Source organism: Labrus bergylta, chromosome 3, assembly GCF_963930695.1.
Source record: "Labrus bergylta chromosome 3, fLabBer1.1, whole genome shotgun sequence".
Taxonomy (NCBI): domain Eukaryota; kingdom Metazoa; phylum Chordata; class Actinopteri; order Labriformes; family Labridae; genus Labrus; species Labrus bergylta.
In genome coordinates this window covers 26,716,549-26,733,535 of record NC_089197.1, presented here as the reverse complement: position 1 = coordinate 26,733,535, position 16,987 = coordinate 26,716,549, and the positions used below count along the sequence as shown (strand labels likewise).

Sequence of the window (16,987 nt, the reverse complement as noted above, 5' to 3'; positions counted from 1 at the left end):
GCTGTCTTTTAGATTCTTACTTGACAGCAAGTCCCTCTAATTTTATCTATTTTCAGAACACACCAGCATCTCTCAGGTACCATACTGCTTCTTATTTGTGTGAAAATTATAAGCAAATCTACCCCAGCAAAATGTAAATTTGCTACAATATAAAGGATGGTTTCTATATGTACTTGGAAACGAGCCCCAACAATTCAGAAATGTGCTCAGCTATTCATCGAACAGTACAACTTGATAGGTAATTACCAGAGTTTTTTTTATTTAATTCTAAACTCTGCTGGAAGATAATGGAGAGAGGCCAACATTGGAGTAATTTGCTCTCTGTGCTTCCTCTTTGTTAAAGATGAGCTGCAGTGTTTTGAATTAGCCAACGGCGAGCTGCAGCTCTCAGGCTGAAGCAGGCACAAAGAGAATTACAGTAATCTAAGTGTGAAGACACAAAAGCATGGATACTATTCTCAGCACTTGAAAGGAGGGAATATGTTTAAACCGGGCATTATTTCTTTATGGGAGAAAGCATGATTGAGTAGATGTGTTAATAGGCCCATGTGTAAAAATAAATGGAGACTGGTTTTAGGTGATGTAAAACAGCAAAAGAGAGGGGCAGCATACTGTGTCTGAGGCTGAGCTCACTCAGTCTAGCTACGACTATGCCTTTTACTGTCCTTGTTCCAGTACACAAGCACCGTGGGAGAATTGATTAATTGACAGATATATGTCCTACTCTTCTACAGCAGGTGGCAATATGTCTGCTTTTAGCTAGTTACTTATGGATCTTCTTCCAATTGACCTGTTACTTCAAAACAAACAATAAACTGGAAACAAAGAAAACCCAAAACAGCTCTGTCCATTTCATACTCTATGTTTTACTTTTGGTACAAATGAGATGCACACGGCCCCTATGTTAATGTTTTTGCCAGTTCAGGTCCAATTGAGGTGTTTACAAACAAGATGAAATCAATTCCCATCCACATTTTCTAGGTGTGTTCGTCTGACTCACATCTTTACATGCATTTAAAGTCCAGTTTTAGTCTGACTGACACAAATAACAAAATAGACTATATTCAGTGCAGGAAGAGGCAGAAAACTCAAAGAGCTTGTTTGAAGTAATGTTAAAATATCATCAAATTAAAAAAACAACAACTGCATATAGTCATACTGACTGATATTTTATGGCATACATTTGGTTTTGTAGTTTGCAGTTTGACTGTATTCTTCATGAATTATTCTGTGCCAATTGTAAAGGTGTGGAAACTATAAATACATTACTGAAAACCTGTTTTGGATTTGTTAAGTGCATTTGGAAAGCAGTAGGTGTTTTATATGTAAGAATTAGTCAAATAAGACTTCAATTAAAAAATAAGAAATACAAAAGAAAATCTAATCTCTATAACAAAAAAACAATGTCCAATATCTTTCATTGAGTGATTTCAAAATGTTTACTTAATAAAGTCATATTCTAAACCTGTATTTTCAGAAGGGCACAAGACGAACATGAAGCTACAAGATTTTTCCAAGATGATGGAACAAATTTGAATCAATGATCAACACATTTTTGAAAGTGGACAACAGAAAAAGAAAGAGAGCTCAGGTTTTGAAATTACTTAAACTAATTTCTTCTTTGAGGTGGTTTTTTTTCCATCTATTGTTCCACTAAAGATCAAATACTCTTTGCCTTTATTTATTTAAGAGAATTGTAATATCACAGGTTATTAAATTTATGTCTCGTTCAAAAAAAATCTGAAACATGTGAATAACAGGTTAGTTTTTCACCATCCTTGTAGTTAAGATTTTTGTTGGGGCTTGTGCCTTTATTTAGATAGATAGAGAAGATAGAGTAGGCAACCAGGGGAGATTAGAGACTGACATGCAGAAAAGTAGCCACAGGTCGGACTTGAACCCAAACCGCCCACTTGAAGGACTAGAGCCCCCTCACATGAGGCACGACCAAACCGCTAAGCCATCAGTGCCCCCATGTGGTCACTTTTTCTTGACATTATTTGCACCATCATTTGTCATTATTTTATGACATATCATTTAAACAGTCTACTCTAGTCTGATAACAATTCAAAGATCCATGAGAGAGCTCTGGTTTGTTGGGAAAGAAACCTTGGACAAAAGACGAAAGTGGTGATTATTTATCACCCTTGATGTCCACACAATCAAAAACACATGAACGTCTCAGAAAATGTCACTTTGATTCATTGTCAGGGAGATTTAAATTGTATTCGTCAACTCTCTGAGCCAAATAAATCTCTAATAATCCATCAAAGACTGAGAGACAAACAGACAGACCGACAGAAGAGAAACACACACACACACACACACACACACACACACACACACCTTTGAGCTCTTTCCATTGATTCTGTTTCTGTGACTCAGCTGGTGTTTTTTTCTACCCTGGTTGGTGTTGAGTTTGCATGTTGAAGGAAATCTTTGGCCTGCTTTGTTCACAAAAAAACACCTTGTCTTTGTCTAATGCGCACACACACACACACACACGCACGCGCGCAATCTCTCCCTCTCTTACACACACACACACTTAGAGACACACACACACCGGCAGGCATGCTGAGGCTGAGATGATTTATAGTCGGCCATGTCTAATGGATTGCTTTGGCACTTGAGAAATTATGAAAAGAAATTAATTAGCCTTTAGTGACCCTGCTCTCCACCTGCGTCTCTCGCTCTCTCTTTTTTTACACACATCCACACACACACACACACACACACACACACACACACACACACACACACACACACACACACACACACACACACACAGTGACCCAGGCACTCTGCGGCTCACTTCGGAGGTAATCATGTGCTGTAAATGGGCTGTGCTTACCTGTCACATATTTATCGACTTAAATCACATTTTTGCCATGTCAGACTTAAAGGCTTGACATTTCAGACCTTACCATGAGCCTTACATAAATAACAACTATTTCATGTTAAATATGACCCTAAGAAATAATAATATGGTGCATACTTTCTGAATGTGTTAATATAGATTATTTAGCAAGTGCAGCCAGACGTGTAGAACGACAGACAAGCCAAGAGAAGTTATTAAAACAGCTTACAATGACAAACAGAAGTTATTTAACAAGTGAATTATGACACATAGGTTAACAGAGATTGAACGGCAGCTTAGTTTCCCCTCTGTGAGGATTTGGAAAATAATTTGTTTTCTGTCTCACTTCTTCTCGCAGAGCAGAAAGCAGAACAGCTGAGGGTTTTTTTTCTCTTGTGCTCTGTTCTTGCGCCTCCAGTTTATCCTTAAAGTCTTTATGTTGTCGATAATTCAATGCCCTGCTCCTTATGGTGTCTTCTATGACTCCACATGAAACGGCTGGTTTGCAGAAGGAGCCTCAACCACACTTGTACTTGCTCCATTTTCAGAAGAATAACAAAAGCAAGTCTTTAAATTACACCTTCCCGTTGGTAAGCGTCTACCTCAGAGATGAGCAGTTGTCATGAATTAATTTGTCTTTTCCTCTCTCCTGAGCTCGGGAAACCGGCTGTTAGGAGATTAAGACAGGGTCAGTGAGAGTAACACTGGAGAAGATGTGAGATCTGTCTCCTCCAAAAGAAATTCACATGAGATCAGATGTTTATTTTTAAAAATGTTTCCATGTTTAGGCTGTGGAGAAGTGTTCCCTCGCTGTTTATCCTGACATGCATACAAACAACATCTCTCCTTTGAGATAAGATACAGGAGTACAACCAGGAGAATCTCTACCTCCCTGAGTGACAGATAAGCAGATGGCAAGGACTATGTGTGTCGGCTCCCCAAAATATGCTAGTGTCATGAAATATCACCTTTTTTTAAAGAATATTGTTTGGGCCAGGCTGCACTGTGGTGTAATGGTTAACTATGTCGTCCCACAGAAGGAAGCTTCTTGGTTCAAATCTGTGTCTGATGGGGGCTTCCTGTAGTTTGTATGCTCTCCCTGTGAATGTGTGGGTTACTTCCAGGTACTCCAGCTTCCTCCAACAGTCCAAAGACATGCTCATTATGTTAATTGGTGACTCAACATTGCCCGTAGGTGTGAATGTGAGCATGAATGTTTGACTCAATGTGTCAGCATTGAATAATAGGGGCTGTCTTGTGCTTTACTGACAATGTTTTGTTTTACTTTAAAGTTGCAGTAAAGAAAATGTATTGATCAAAAGCATCTCTAAAGACTCCTGCATTAGAAAGCACATGTTATAGAGACCCACAGAGATATATACAACTTTTCAGTTCCCCTCAGTTATATGAAGCATTTTGTCTTTGTCTTTACTTTAAGTCCCCAGTGATTTAAACACTTTACATCGTCTAAGTGCCTTAAATGTGCATTATTTCCAATGTCCAGCAGGGGTAGAATACTTTGCAGGCAAAAAAGGAGAAGCTATTAAATTATAAGAAAATGAAACTTCATTTATTACCTCAGTTAACATTTTCCTTGTGAATTATGATCTTAATCTCAATCATTAGATTCAAGTCTTTTTCAATTCAGCATGATGTTCATTTAGTAAACAGAGGCATACGTGTATCCAACCTGTCTTACAAGTATGGTCAGTTCTGTCACCATAAAAATCAACATGATGACATCTCTGATAGATGAACACTAAAAGCATTGATAGGGGGGTTCACAAAACAATGGGTGACATCAACGAAGCCATGTACATTTTTCAGACTGGTTGTTTTGAATGTATTCTTCAAGATAGAACTGGCCCCATGTCGGTGTAAACAAGGGAAAATCATTACAGTTACATTAGAGAATGAGAAAATATAGAGGGAATGAGTCAGTGAGAGAGACAAAGGGAGATAGGGGGAGGGGGAGCATCATGGAGGGATTATTTGCGACTCTGTGCAGGGATTAGACAGGAACGATGAGCTCTGACACACCAGAATGTGATCTCGCTCTGGCTTAGTGTCACTTTTCTTTCCTCCACTTCTTCTGGCCTTTTCTGCAGGTACACACCAACTGCTGGCCCATATAAGTTCACTGCTGTCACATAACTCACCTGCCTCTAATTCTCAAACACACATACACACACACAAACACACACGCCTCACAAAGCTTACACATGGAGGTGTTCAGTGAGCAGCTGAACGTTGTTTTCCACCTTGGATGCTGCAGTAGAACAAATCCATGTCTTTTTCTAGCTGACTAGAGATCATAATGCAGCGCTCTTTCCAGATGAAGTTATTGTTCCATCTCACTTTGATGAGACACACACACATTTACACACTGACTCACTCACTAAACTTGCTGTTTTTTAAGTAAAATTGCATCGTTTCATTTTGACAAATGCTCGACTCATCCCCTGCTCTGTCTTTCTATCTGCAGATCTGAGTTAGACCTGGAGTATGATAGCTACCATGAGGACTACTATGACAGGTACTGTCAGACAGCTATGCATGGCAGCTCACACACCTTGTTGCTTGTCTTTGTCACAGGAAGCAGAAGGAAAAGTGTTAAAGCAGATTCTCTGTCCTTGCAGTCCCCAGAAGTCTTTGCTCCCCATCACTGTCTGCCTCACAGCTGTCACTCATATTGTCTTTTCTGGCAATGTCGCCTGTTACTGCTTAACAGCCACGCTCACTCAGACGGCTCCCACACGCACACGGACACATAAATGCAATCGACTGAAAGATATATATATTTATATTATACAGTATATACACACTTTCCCCAGAGTTGCAAAGACAATGTTTTTGAACAGCCTTGATCAACTCAATCACAAAATACATTTTCCCAGATCATGTAGTATATTTGTTTAACATGCATGCAGTTAAAGTTAAAGAAGTTTAATTTAAAGGAAGAATGTTCAACTTTTTGATCCATGATGTCGCCCTTGAGCACCAGCATGAAACCAAAACTAACTGCTGTTTGGCGACCCCTCCGCTATTCTCTCCTCCAGGGGCCCACCTCCAACCACTCGCCACTCCGATCGCACAAAAGAGTTATGAATTAGAACGCACCATAATAAAGCATTATTAAGCACAAGCGGTGGACAACATTGTTCTTTGCTCGAGGCGCAATTGCCTGTGGTCTGCATTGTTGTGTTAGCAGTCTAATGTTAGCGCTCTTTAGTTAACTCATAGCACATCACTCATTGTGCACATAAATTGACACGGAATGACCGAGATCTAACGACACTTACGTGACATCCAAATAATCAGAGAGTAGGAGTTGTTATTCTTCTTTTCTCTAGTCCTTGACTAAAACAGCTTTATACGCAAGGCCCAGGTCCATGTAAACATGATATAAACACTGAGAGAGAGACAGCTCTCTCCAATGTTTTGAATTTTTCAGAGTTACATATTGCTCCTTTAATAGCAAACAACCTTGTGAACAAAAACACTTTATATCCAGTCATCAAAACGGCAAGTCTTCCGACCTTCAGGGGGACTGCTAAGTGGAGCAGCTTGATTCTTGACCCAAGAGAGAGAGCGTGTCAGGGCTTTAAATGAATTTACTTTACATAAGACCGCCAAAGAGAGGCAACAGTTGGGTCAGAATAGAGTGTTTAAGGACCTAAACAACAGAAGTCTTTTGTGTCTGCTACATTGGTGTCCCGAAATTTCAGTCTGTTCATCCTTGAAATCATTTTGCTAGTTGTTCAGCCTAATTAGCATGAAAGCTAATGACTACTGTATTGCAAAATGTTCAGGATGAGAAAATAGGGCTACTGTACATGTTGATGTTTTTATCAAATTGTTAATACCTTGGTTCTAAGTGTCACACAGGTGTAGCAGTCAGGAAGAAAAAAGATAGGTTTGATTTCCTGATGTCCACATTTGGAACTAAGTTTATGGCGGATGTCACAACTAGCATTGGACGCAAAGGAAAAAATAAATGAACGTCTTGTTGATAACATTTTCGCTTAATTCAGAGATTTGTTTAACACTATTTAAAACACTAAAAGCAGTTTTGCAATTATCAATAATCTTTTTTGTGTTGACCATTTAGTTATCTCTGCACACACTTCTCTGCATGTGTTTAGTGCAGTGGTCGTGTAGATGGAGTAGTTGTTTAGACTGTGGCTCTGTATTACTGGTCCACCACTAAAATGCGCAGGGACCTTGATATCCCCCCAGGCCTCACCCATAAACTCCTCACTCAGCACATCTGAATAACAGAATGCAGTCACACGTAGACACTCTCACACACACATACACACAAACACACTCACAGACACATGCAGAAATAACACCTCATTTCACTGCATTTCTTGCAAATATTGATGCTCTGTTGCTCCCGGAATTAACTGTCATCTTTTCCTTGGCGTTTTCTTCTCTTAGTTTATTTTTTGCTGTGATTTTCCTAGCTCTGCATTTTTCTGTGTTTGCTCAGGGGGGAACACTCACCACTGAATCTCAATTTGTTTTTAACACAGTGCATGATCATTCCCCATGCTGGTGGCTACCACTGCAGACAGCTCTGTGCTTTTTTGTGTGGGTATGTGTGCGTAATTGTGAGAGTTCCAGCATGTGTTTGCCTCTGGATGTGATTGTGTGGGGACAGTGTGTTTGAGTGTGTTTGTTGTTTGTGCACATCAATATGTGGGAGAGAGAGAAATGACTTTTTTTTCCAGTTGTCCTCTTGTGCAAACCAAAAGGAAAAGTGTCTTCTAACACACAGATAACAGCCTGAGCTGACAAAGCTGCCTTCCGTGTGGGGTCTAATCCGCAGAGACAAACACTCCCTCTCACATCCACTCACACACTTTTCTGTAATCCTCACTCGTCTACGCGCTCCCATTGTCTGAGCTCCCATTCTCTGAGATGACACTTCAAAGCTGGTGTAACAACACATTGTATATCTGCCCCTGCAAACTGCTCTGAAGGACTTTAAACTCCTATAATTCTTTGGTGTCTGTGTCTCCACACATGGACACAATGCTCATAGACCTAATCTCACACACTTATGGTGGCCTAATACACTTTCTTCATCCTCATATGACACGTGTGTCTGAGGCTAGGGAAATAACTTGTAATTCAGTATCAAAATGGAGAATCTTCACAGAATAAAACAGGACAGAAAACAGAGAGAAAACTTTTCAGGTGGCAAGGCTGCGTCTCACTGACTGGATAACAGCCCAATCAGTTAATCTACATTTCTGCCTGACTCCAAGTCCTTGCAGCTGACAGCTTGTCTCCCTGTTGTGATATACAGCAAATAAGCTTTTTAGTCACATAGCTTCTCAGGAACCAGACTGTTATCGGCCCTGGTATATAAACAAATTGTGACTAATTCCAGTTTGGATGAATTTCTATAATAATGCATCCTACATTCTCCTAAATTAACAATTTATTCAGAAAAAATATGTTTTCTCTGCAGCTCTTTAAATTTGGATTAGTTGAAAAATGTGTTTTACAGTCCTGAGTTTGATATGTAACAGGCGGCTGTGGCTCAGTGATAGTTGGATGTCTCTGAACCGGAAGGTTGGGGGTTCGATCCCCAGCTCAGTGGCATATCAAAGTGTCCTTGGTAAAGACACTGAACCCCTCAGTGCTCGCGCTGCTGAGACAGTGGGGTGTGAATGTGTATGTTAATAGTGTTAATGTTAACAGTTAATACTGATGGACACTTTACACAGCAGCTTTCGCCATCAGTGTGTGAATTGTGTGTGAATGGGTACATGTGTTGTAAAAAGTGCTAAGAGTAGGCAGACAACTAAGAAAAGTGCCAAACAAGCTCAAGTCCAATTACCATAATGTTTTTTATCTGCTGTAGACATTTTTATTAGTATAATTGTTTTAATGTGAAAACTCTGCACATGTCTGAGGTTGTTCCTGTGGTGTTTCAGTCAGCACCATCAAGACTGCTGGCTGCAGTAGCTGGGAAACTCTTTTTCTCATGGAAAATAGTCCAGTGTGAAATGGTAGAAACTATAGTTTTACTTGTTATTTGTGACGCAGCTGATACTATTCTATAGAACCTCCAAATATTTGCATTTAGATTATTTTAGTACTATGGTTTCAGTCCAATCTAATTCCACTGTTAAATGCTGTCTTTTTGACTTGCGCTTCACAAAGACAACTTAGAAATAAAGCACAACTGCTTCAATCAGTGTTTTCTTGGTGTTGCATGTTCTTTTTGGGGGGCAGGGGAAACCTCTGCAGATCATTTTGGCCCTGATAAAAACAAACCACTTTACAATGAACACTGTTGAAATCATGCATTTAAAAAAAAAAAAAGGTTGCAGCAGCTAGGCTCAGGCAATACTTATGTCCTGTGTCCACTAAGAGTATCGAAGTGACACTGATGCATATTAAAACAATATATATTAATAAATCAGTTTTATTCACTAAAGATCATTTCAAGAAATGTTCTCTTATGCTCTCATGTTTACAGTCTTCCTACCACTGCTCTCTCACTGATCTGTTTACAGTGACACTGCTTAAAACAAACAAAAGCACTTAGATTCGACTGATTCTTTGAATCGTTGACCTTTCGGGGGCAGGCTATTTTCTGTGCTTCCAGCAGCTTTTCTTACCTGTGGTTGGTTGACCCTGAAGCTGTAATTCACTTGGTCATCAGCCTCACTGAGTGTCGGGGTCATATTGCTCTCTCTGCTTCCATCCCAGCATCGCTTCTGTTTCTATTAAAACAAGCCCACATGCACAAACACTCAGTGTGGTTTCTGTAAGCACTATAGAGTTTGACTGTGATACACCCCCTGTCACCAGCAATACGAGCCTGGCGGGGAGCTATTGATTGGTCCTGACAGAACCAATTACATTCAGTGACAGATAGAGACATGGAGCTGTCCACAGGGAGGAACAACGCCAGAGTGTGTGAGCGAGAAGCAGAGATAAAAGACAAAGGAATATAAGTATCCATATTTATCTAGGAATTATTTTCCAACCTTCTTTCTTTTTAAATCTCTTTTTTACAGCTTGTAGAACAGCTTGTTTGAGCGAGGGTTCTCTTTGGATTTTCTTTGGTCAATGTTAGTGCTGATATACCTATATAATCTTATATACTTAAAAACTTCTATTGACTCTTTTTTTAAAAGAAAGATGCAAATTTATTTTTTTATTACCCTTTTTTTTTTTTATAAAGTCAAAGTCCCCCATTTAACGTGTTGCCTCAATACAGTCAGTAAAGTTTTACCTTCTTAATTTCTAGGGTGTATGACTACCAGCGTGTGCCGGCCTCCTTGTCTCCTCTCCCTCTGGGACCCAGTCTGGCCAAGCGATCCCGTTCCTCCTCCTACTCCACCGGGCACAGACGCAGTCGAGACAGAACCCACTCCAAAAGCTCACGAGCCCACTCAACTAGTTCATCCACAGCCAAGTGTGAGTAATATGTGAAGACTATGTCAAACAAAAGGTTACATAGAAAGCTGCAGATTGACATAGTTTGCCTCTCTGTGTGAAATATTCAATGCTACACAATGTATCCTTACATCTTTAACGTCTCAGCCTTTGAGTAGTCACACACAAATGATGCTGCATTTATTTAACTTAGTGTTTTAATAGACATCTTTCAAAGACATATTGTTTTCGTAAGCGATGGAAATTTGGACAAATTCGCTCTTCTTTTTTCTACAATATTTCAATTAGAAATAATACAATTAGAAAGTAAATACGAAACTCTTATTAATAGTGCATCATAGCTGCAGGCAATGTCTTCTTCTGTTAGCATATTAGCACAATGATTGGAAACAGGGGAAACATGTTGCCAGGCTCTGATGAATAGTAAAATAAAAGGAAAAATACATCTGTTAACCAGCATATTTAAAATGCACAAAGTGTTTGCTTAATTTGTAAAATCTGAGAAGTAGAAATAACAACGTAGCAATCTTCCTCTCCAACTGTAAGAAATGAGCACATGTGTCTATCGATTACTTCAAAACTCGGTGTGTCTGTGTTCTTTACATTGTGACTGTCCCTGCAGTGGGCATGGAGGAGTTGCAGGTGATTAAAAAGGAGCTGACTCTGATAAAGACACAGATCGATGGTCTGCTTGACAGTCTGGACAGGATGGACACACAGCGGAATGACCACAAAGGTAAGACGCTCATTCACAAAGATAGTGGAGGCAGGTCACTGTGCAATCAAATGATAGATAATCTATACGCACATCAAAACCGGTGAAAGGCAGAAGCAATATGCCTCTTTCAGATTTCTGCCCTACTACTGGCACCAGTCAAAACCTTGATAAAATTATTCAGGATCTGTGCTAAGAGGACACAGGGAGGGGGGAAGGGAAGTGTCGTGCACCCGTAGAGTCACTTCTATTTCACCTGACAAATCAATTATTTCCCTCCAGTCAGGATGTTTGTAAAAGTTGAATCAAGGCAAAACTGGGGTGCCGTGCTGGTCTCTTGATATATGACTCTGAGGAAATTATGGAACATGCTGAACAAACAGAGTGGTTAACTGACTAATGCAGTTTCAAACTCAGGACAACAATTCAGGGAGTAAAGGAGCTTTTTTTCAATTGAGGGACGAGCTGCTGCTGCCCTCATGTGGACATTTGAAGGCAATAGTCACTGCACCGGCCAACAGGAGCCACAGAACAGAAAGGAAACAGGACAAGGAATTATTATCCTGCCTAAAGGTGACAGGTTTTACAGCAATTTTATTTAAACTGATCGTAAACTGAAACAAACTTAAGAAGACCACTTATGTAGTGAGAGAGAGAGAGAGAGAGAGAGAGAACAATCTTTAGTCGCTGCTACACTTCAATGTTTTTGTAAAGAAAAACTTAAAATCTTCAACATCATGAATATACAAATAGAAAGGGTATAAAAAAGAGAACATTTCCTCTGTCTACTACAGTTTGAAAGCTGTATCAACACCTTAAGAGAAGTAGACCTATGTGTGCAAAGAGTGTGTAGTCTCTACTTTGAATCACTTTCTGCCAATTGATAGATCTTATCTTCAGATCAATTCATTAACTGCTCTACTTTGTTCACCAGTTCCTCTAGCCTGCTCCCTCTCTCTTTCCTCTCTCTATCTCTTTGTTTTTCCCTTCATCCTGTCCTTTCCATTCTTGTTTTCTGCCCGTCATTGACTGCAAAGTCAATCATTTCTTACTCCATGTGTGTGATGTAGGTTCTCCACTGAGAGAGGACAGTCCAGCTGGCTCAGGGTCCGCTCTGTCCGCCAGCAGTCCTGAGCACTCCCTCTCCTCCCTCTCCCCACCCAGCGCCCGCCATCGAATCCACAGGGAGCCCGATGATGACCACCACACGGTAAACACACCTGAAATGTGTGTTTAGTTGTTTTGGAATATAGTCGGTTAAATTAAAAGAGTAATCCATGGGAATAAGCTTGCCTTATAAATCAGAAGAAAAAAAATCAAAGATCAAATTTGAGATTAGAAATTTAATCAAACTACTGTTACATAATTATTATTATTATTATAATGTTATCATTAATATACTTTTAGAGTAGCACAAACAACACATTCAGATGTATCAGTCTTGTAAAGAGAACTGATGTAACACTGAGACACCACCATGAAACTGATTTATAATCATGCATCACATTTTACTGAGTCATTCTGACTTTGCAATTTAACCAAATCACTCTGTTTTCTCTTTCTGTCTGTCCTGTCTCTCATCATCTGTCTGTCTGTCTGCCTGTCCTGTCTGTCTGTCCTGTCTGTCTCTCATCATCTGTCTGTCTGTCTGTCCTGTCTCTCATCATCTGTCTGTCTGTCTGTCTGTCTGTCTGCTGCAGATGAGCAACCACAGCTCAGACCCAGAGGAGGAAATATGAAGGAGGAAAATAAGAAGACATAGAAGACGTGGATTAAGTGCCAAACATGGAGGAAGAGAACATAAACTATGAAGTCAACACACATATCAGAGGATCATCTCCCCTCCAACAGATTGTTCATTTCTGACAACACACCATCTAATTGTTTCACAACAGTTTGGTTTCTGTGAAGTAGTTTGAGGAAATACCAAAACACTGACACTGGTGACTTTAACACAGTAAGTAAGCTACATACACATAATTGTGAAGATTTTGTTATGTTAAAGTGAGAGAGAGAGAGAGTGGGATCTTATCCTGAGAGTAATTATAAAGATTACCTAGAGGCATGGTGGTAAATTAAACTTACTTTTAATAATCCTGCCTAGGCAGACCATCCTATTGTACTGTGTTAACTGGGTTGTACAGCAGCAATTTTCCAGTATTAATACAGATATTGCAATATTAATCCAAATGAGACAATAGACTTCTCTGATTAAAAAATTATGTAAGCAGCTTACCAGATTAGCTTGGTCGCATTAAAAGTATTTTTCTAAACATGCTGCAAAATGTCAAACTGTTCCCACAGAAATCCTTAATGTGCTGTAAATCTAGTGTCAAAATGAAGCTGTTTAGTTTCTGCTGAATATCCAGAAACTGTCAAATTAAAAGATTGACTCCTGTCTTTTTAAAATATGTGTATTTCTTTGTGATAAAGCCTATGTCTAAGTCTATGTCAGAATAAAAAATAAATAATGCAAACCCAATATAGAATGAGGCAGACCCATAAAGAGTGGGTGGATTTAACCATTTGAACAGCTAAGGATTATTGTCATTTTCAGGATAAGGGCATAGACTAGTGTGTGCATGTAAAGTAGAAATGAAACTCTCTCTGCAAATGCCAGACTGTTTTGACCCTTCAAAGGAAATCTATACTCACTCAGATTTGATCACTGAAGAGTTTATTTTCTTCCTATACCCGACTTACTGTGAAGTAAATTCAAAATGTAACAATCAGAGTAGATCATAGTTATCACTGAGAGGCTGAAAAGATCATTCAGGAGGGAATAAAAGTTGTTTTCTGTTTGAAATGTCATTGTGACTAACATAAATGTTCTAGAAATGATCCTGTTGAAGAAATAAAGGTGTTTTCCCTATTTTAGATATATTAGAGGAATGTTTCAAATGCTCTTCCACCATGTATTTGGCACTTTAAGACATGCAGACGCGCAGGTCAGTGTGTAATATTGTGTATTACTGTAAACTTTTCTGTAATTGTTGAACTGTCTGATTTGAACCTTGCTTTAGGACTTCACATATGTTTGTTTTTTTAAAAGAAAATAAGCAATGTATGAAGATAATTCATATTGTGTTACATGTTTTTGTTTGCATTCTTAAAATAAGCCAAGTGGAATTACTCCATGTCACAGTAGTAAAAGTATTTTCATATTGAGTATAAATACAGTAAATGGTAGTGTGTTTTTATTTTATTTTAAACTGACATTTGGATAAATAATGGAAAGAATGTGAGGCAGATGGCATTATATAAACAAACAATTTTGATATCGTGACAATGATGGAAGTGCATGTCCTGTTTTAAAACTGGGGTGGTGAGGTGCATTAATGTTACAATAATTGAAGGATACTATAAAAAACAAAGGAACACAGTAAGTGGTGCCAGATTATGGCATGGCACGTTGAACCAGCAACGTCACTGTTCCTTCAAACATGGAGCAATCGAAGGGGACCGGAAAGGACATTTTTCCTTATATACATATTTCTGTGTGTGTTGGATCCCAATCAACAGACTGCAGCTGATTCTAGTGGAAGATGTTTGTCTGTTACTTTTTTCAACAGTAGGCTACATAGTGTCTGGCTGACCTACACTAAACTATTCCACAAACCAAAGAATTGTACCTGCAGACTATGCACCATCAGCTGTTTCTTTTACAGCCATCATGTTCTGCTGATGAAGCCAAATAAGTGAAGAGGAGACTTGAGACACTAAAGATTCATGTACTTTTAACTATCTGTGGTCTTGTGTGATCCTAACAAAACAATACGTGTGCTTTGAAAATGGGAGGGGGATTTTGATGTTGTCACTTTGAATGTTTTCATCCAACATTTTGGGAATATAATTGACATATTTTTTTTTTAAATAAAATAAGCATGCATTTAAACAAAATAGAAAAAGGGAACACAAATAGGACATAATTTAACGTTTAAATTACGACCTGACTGAAAAAAAATTGAAAAAATTAGATTAGAATCGGAAAAATCACACCAGTACATGTAGTTTGAAATTGTTATTTATTATTTGATGAGAAACTGCTCCTATACAGGCCGTGGGATAAGATAAAAGCTCCTGGAAAGGCCTATGCAAATAACCTATTGATATACATCATGGCCTAAATGAAATGTTCTGCTCTTAAAAATAGGTGAGTGATCAATCAACAAGGTAAACAACAATCTAAACAAAAACATCAGCTTAAATGATGACATCTCAGTCAATAAAACAAAAATTTAAATAGGAGGTATCCCTGATGTTTTCATGCTTTTTCGTGTGTTAAGTGTATTGGATTCTTTGTGAATTTTAAGAAGGAGGTTGTAGGTTTTTCAATAAGCATTCAGTAATGATTGAAATAATAATAACAATAATAATAGTAATTAACTTTATTTATGTAACCCTTTTCTTAACAAAGTTAGAAAGTAATACAGAACAATGGAAAAGGAAAGCAGAGAAAAGAACACAGAGAAAAAGGGCAATAAGAAATAGGTGGTTTAAAAGGCAGAAGATAAAATCAAAAGTCCATTAAAGTCTTCCTGTATACATTTTAATAGAGGTTTTTATAAAGGCTAAGACTGTCTAATAGTGATTAGCAGAGTGTTCCACAGTCTGGGGTCTCTGACTGCAAACGCTGCAAAACACAGCGTTGCAAACACTGCAAAACACCATTGTAACAAGCCGGCTTCTCAGAACAACCAGCAGAGCTACATCCGCCGATCTAAGGAAACAGCCAGGCACATAGGGGTTTAAATTATCTGTAAAATATTTTGGGGCAAAGCTATTTAAAGCTTTAAAAGTAATTAAAACATCTTAAAATCAATTTGATTAAAAAAAACAGGCAGCCAGTGTAAGCTGACATGAACAGGAGTCATGTGCTGATATTTGTTTGTGCCTGTTAGGATTCTTGCAGCGGCGTTCTGAACTACCGGTAATTGGAATTGTTCGAGGGAGTTCTGACTGATACCGGTTAACAGTGCAATACAATAATGCAAACAAGAAAAGATAATAGCACAAATAACTGTGTGCAAATCAATTGGCAAGAGAGGATGTTATTTCAGAAAATGTGCTTGAAATAAACAGAATTTGACACGAGTATCAAAACAATGGTCAGAATCAAATGTGATGCACAGATTTTTTGCTCTATGTGATGTTGTTGTTTAGTGGATCAGGTGTGCTGGAGGAATGAGTATGAACAAATATTATGACTTCAGATTATTTTTGTTGAATTTTAAAAGGTTTTGTGACATCCAACATTTCATTACTGCAGTTTGAGAGTAAACTATTGAAATTGTCTGGGTTATCTGGTTGGAGGGGAACATACAGCTGAGTATCATAGGAATGATGGGAGATACTGTGGATCTGGGGTAGCATGTAAATGGAAAACAACAGCGGGCCTAGAATAGAACCTTGGGGTACACTACAAAAACAAATGAAAAAGACTATGGGGCGCCGATTGTAAAGTTGCGCACACTACAAATAACAACAACATTTCTCCACATTTAGCCCTAAAACATCACTTTTTATTCACATTTAGCAACGACTTCTAAATATTTAGCTAAGACTCTAAATATTAATATAATAGAAATCGTTGCTAAATATTTAGAAATCGTTGCTAAATATTTAGTCTTAGCTAAATATTTAGAAGTCGTTGCAAAACACTTTTTTTATATTGTATATATTTAGCTTTGATTATAAATATTTACAATCTTAGCTAAATATATAGGATCAAAGCTAAATATTTAGAATGTAAACTAAATGTTTAGAAACGTAGCTGAATATTTAGAATCAGGACATGTATTTTTAACATTTCTATATAACATTTAACATTTAGATAAAACATTCAACATTTAGATATAATATTTAACATTTATATTTGCCCAAGAAATTATCTAAAGTAAATTTGACAAAGTTCACAAGTATTTCTCTAAATGTGAATAAAAAGTGATTTTTTTTGGGCTAAATGTGGAGAAATGTTGTTGTTATTTGTA

The 16,987-nt window shown here is 38.2% G+C and overlaps 1 protein-coding gene across 2 annotated transcripts in view; it reads left to right on the top strand.

The window, feature by feature from the left end:
* si:dkey-234i14.2 (heterogeneous nuclear ribonucleoprotein C) overlaps positions 1-14,738 on the top strand; it is a 38,254-nt gene extending 23,516 nt beyond the window's left edge. The window contains exons 3-7 of one of the 2 annotated variants that reach the window (XM_020634884.2): positions 5,343-5,393; positions 10,134-10,303; positions 10,905-11,018; positions 12,068-12,207; positions 12,698-14,738. In XM_020634884.2, coding sequence (XP_020490540.1) covers positions 5,343-5,393; positions 10,134-10,303; positions 10,905-11,018; positions 12,068-12,207; positions 12,698-12,736 — 514 coding nt within the window. In that variant the 3' untranslated portion in view covers positions 12,737-14,738. The remainder of the gene's footprint in view (positions 1-5,342; positions 5,394-10,133; positions 10,304-10,904; positions 11,019-12,067; positions 12,208-12,697) is intronic. The other variant, XM_065953060.1, reaches the window with a different exon arrangement.
* The last annotated feature ends 2,249 nt before the right edge of the window (positions 14,739-16,987 follow it).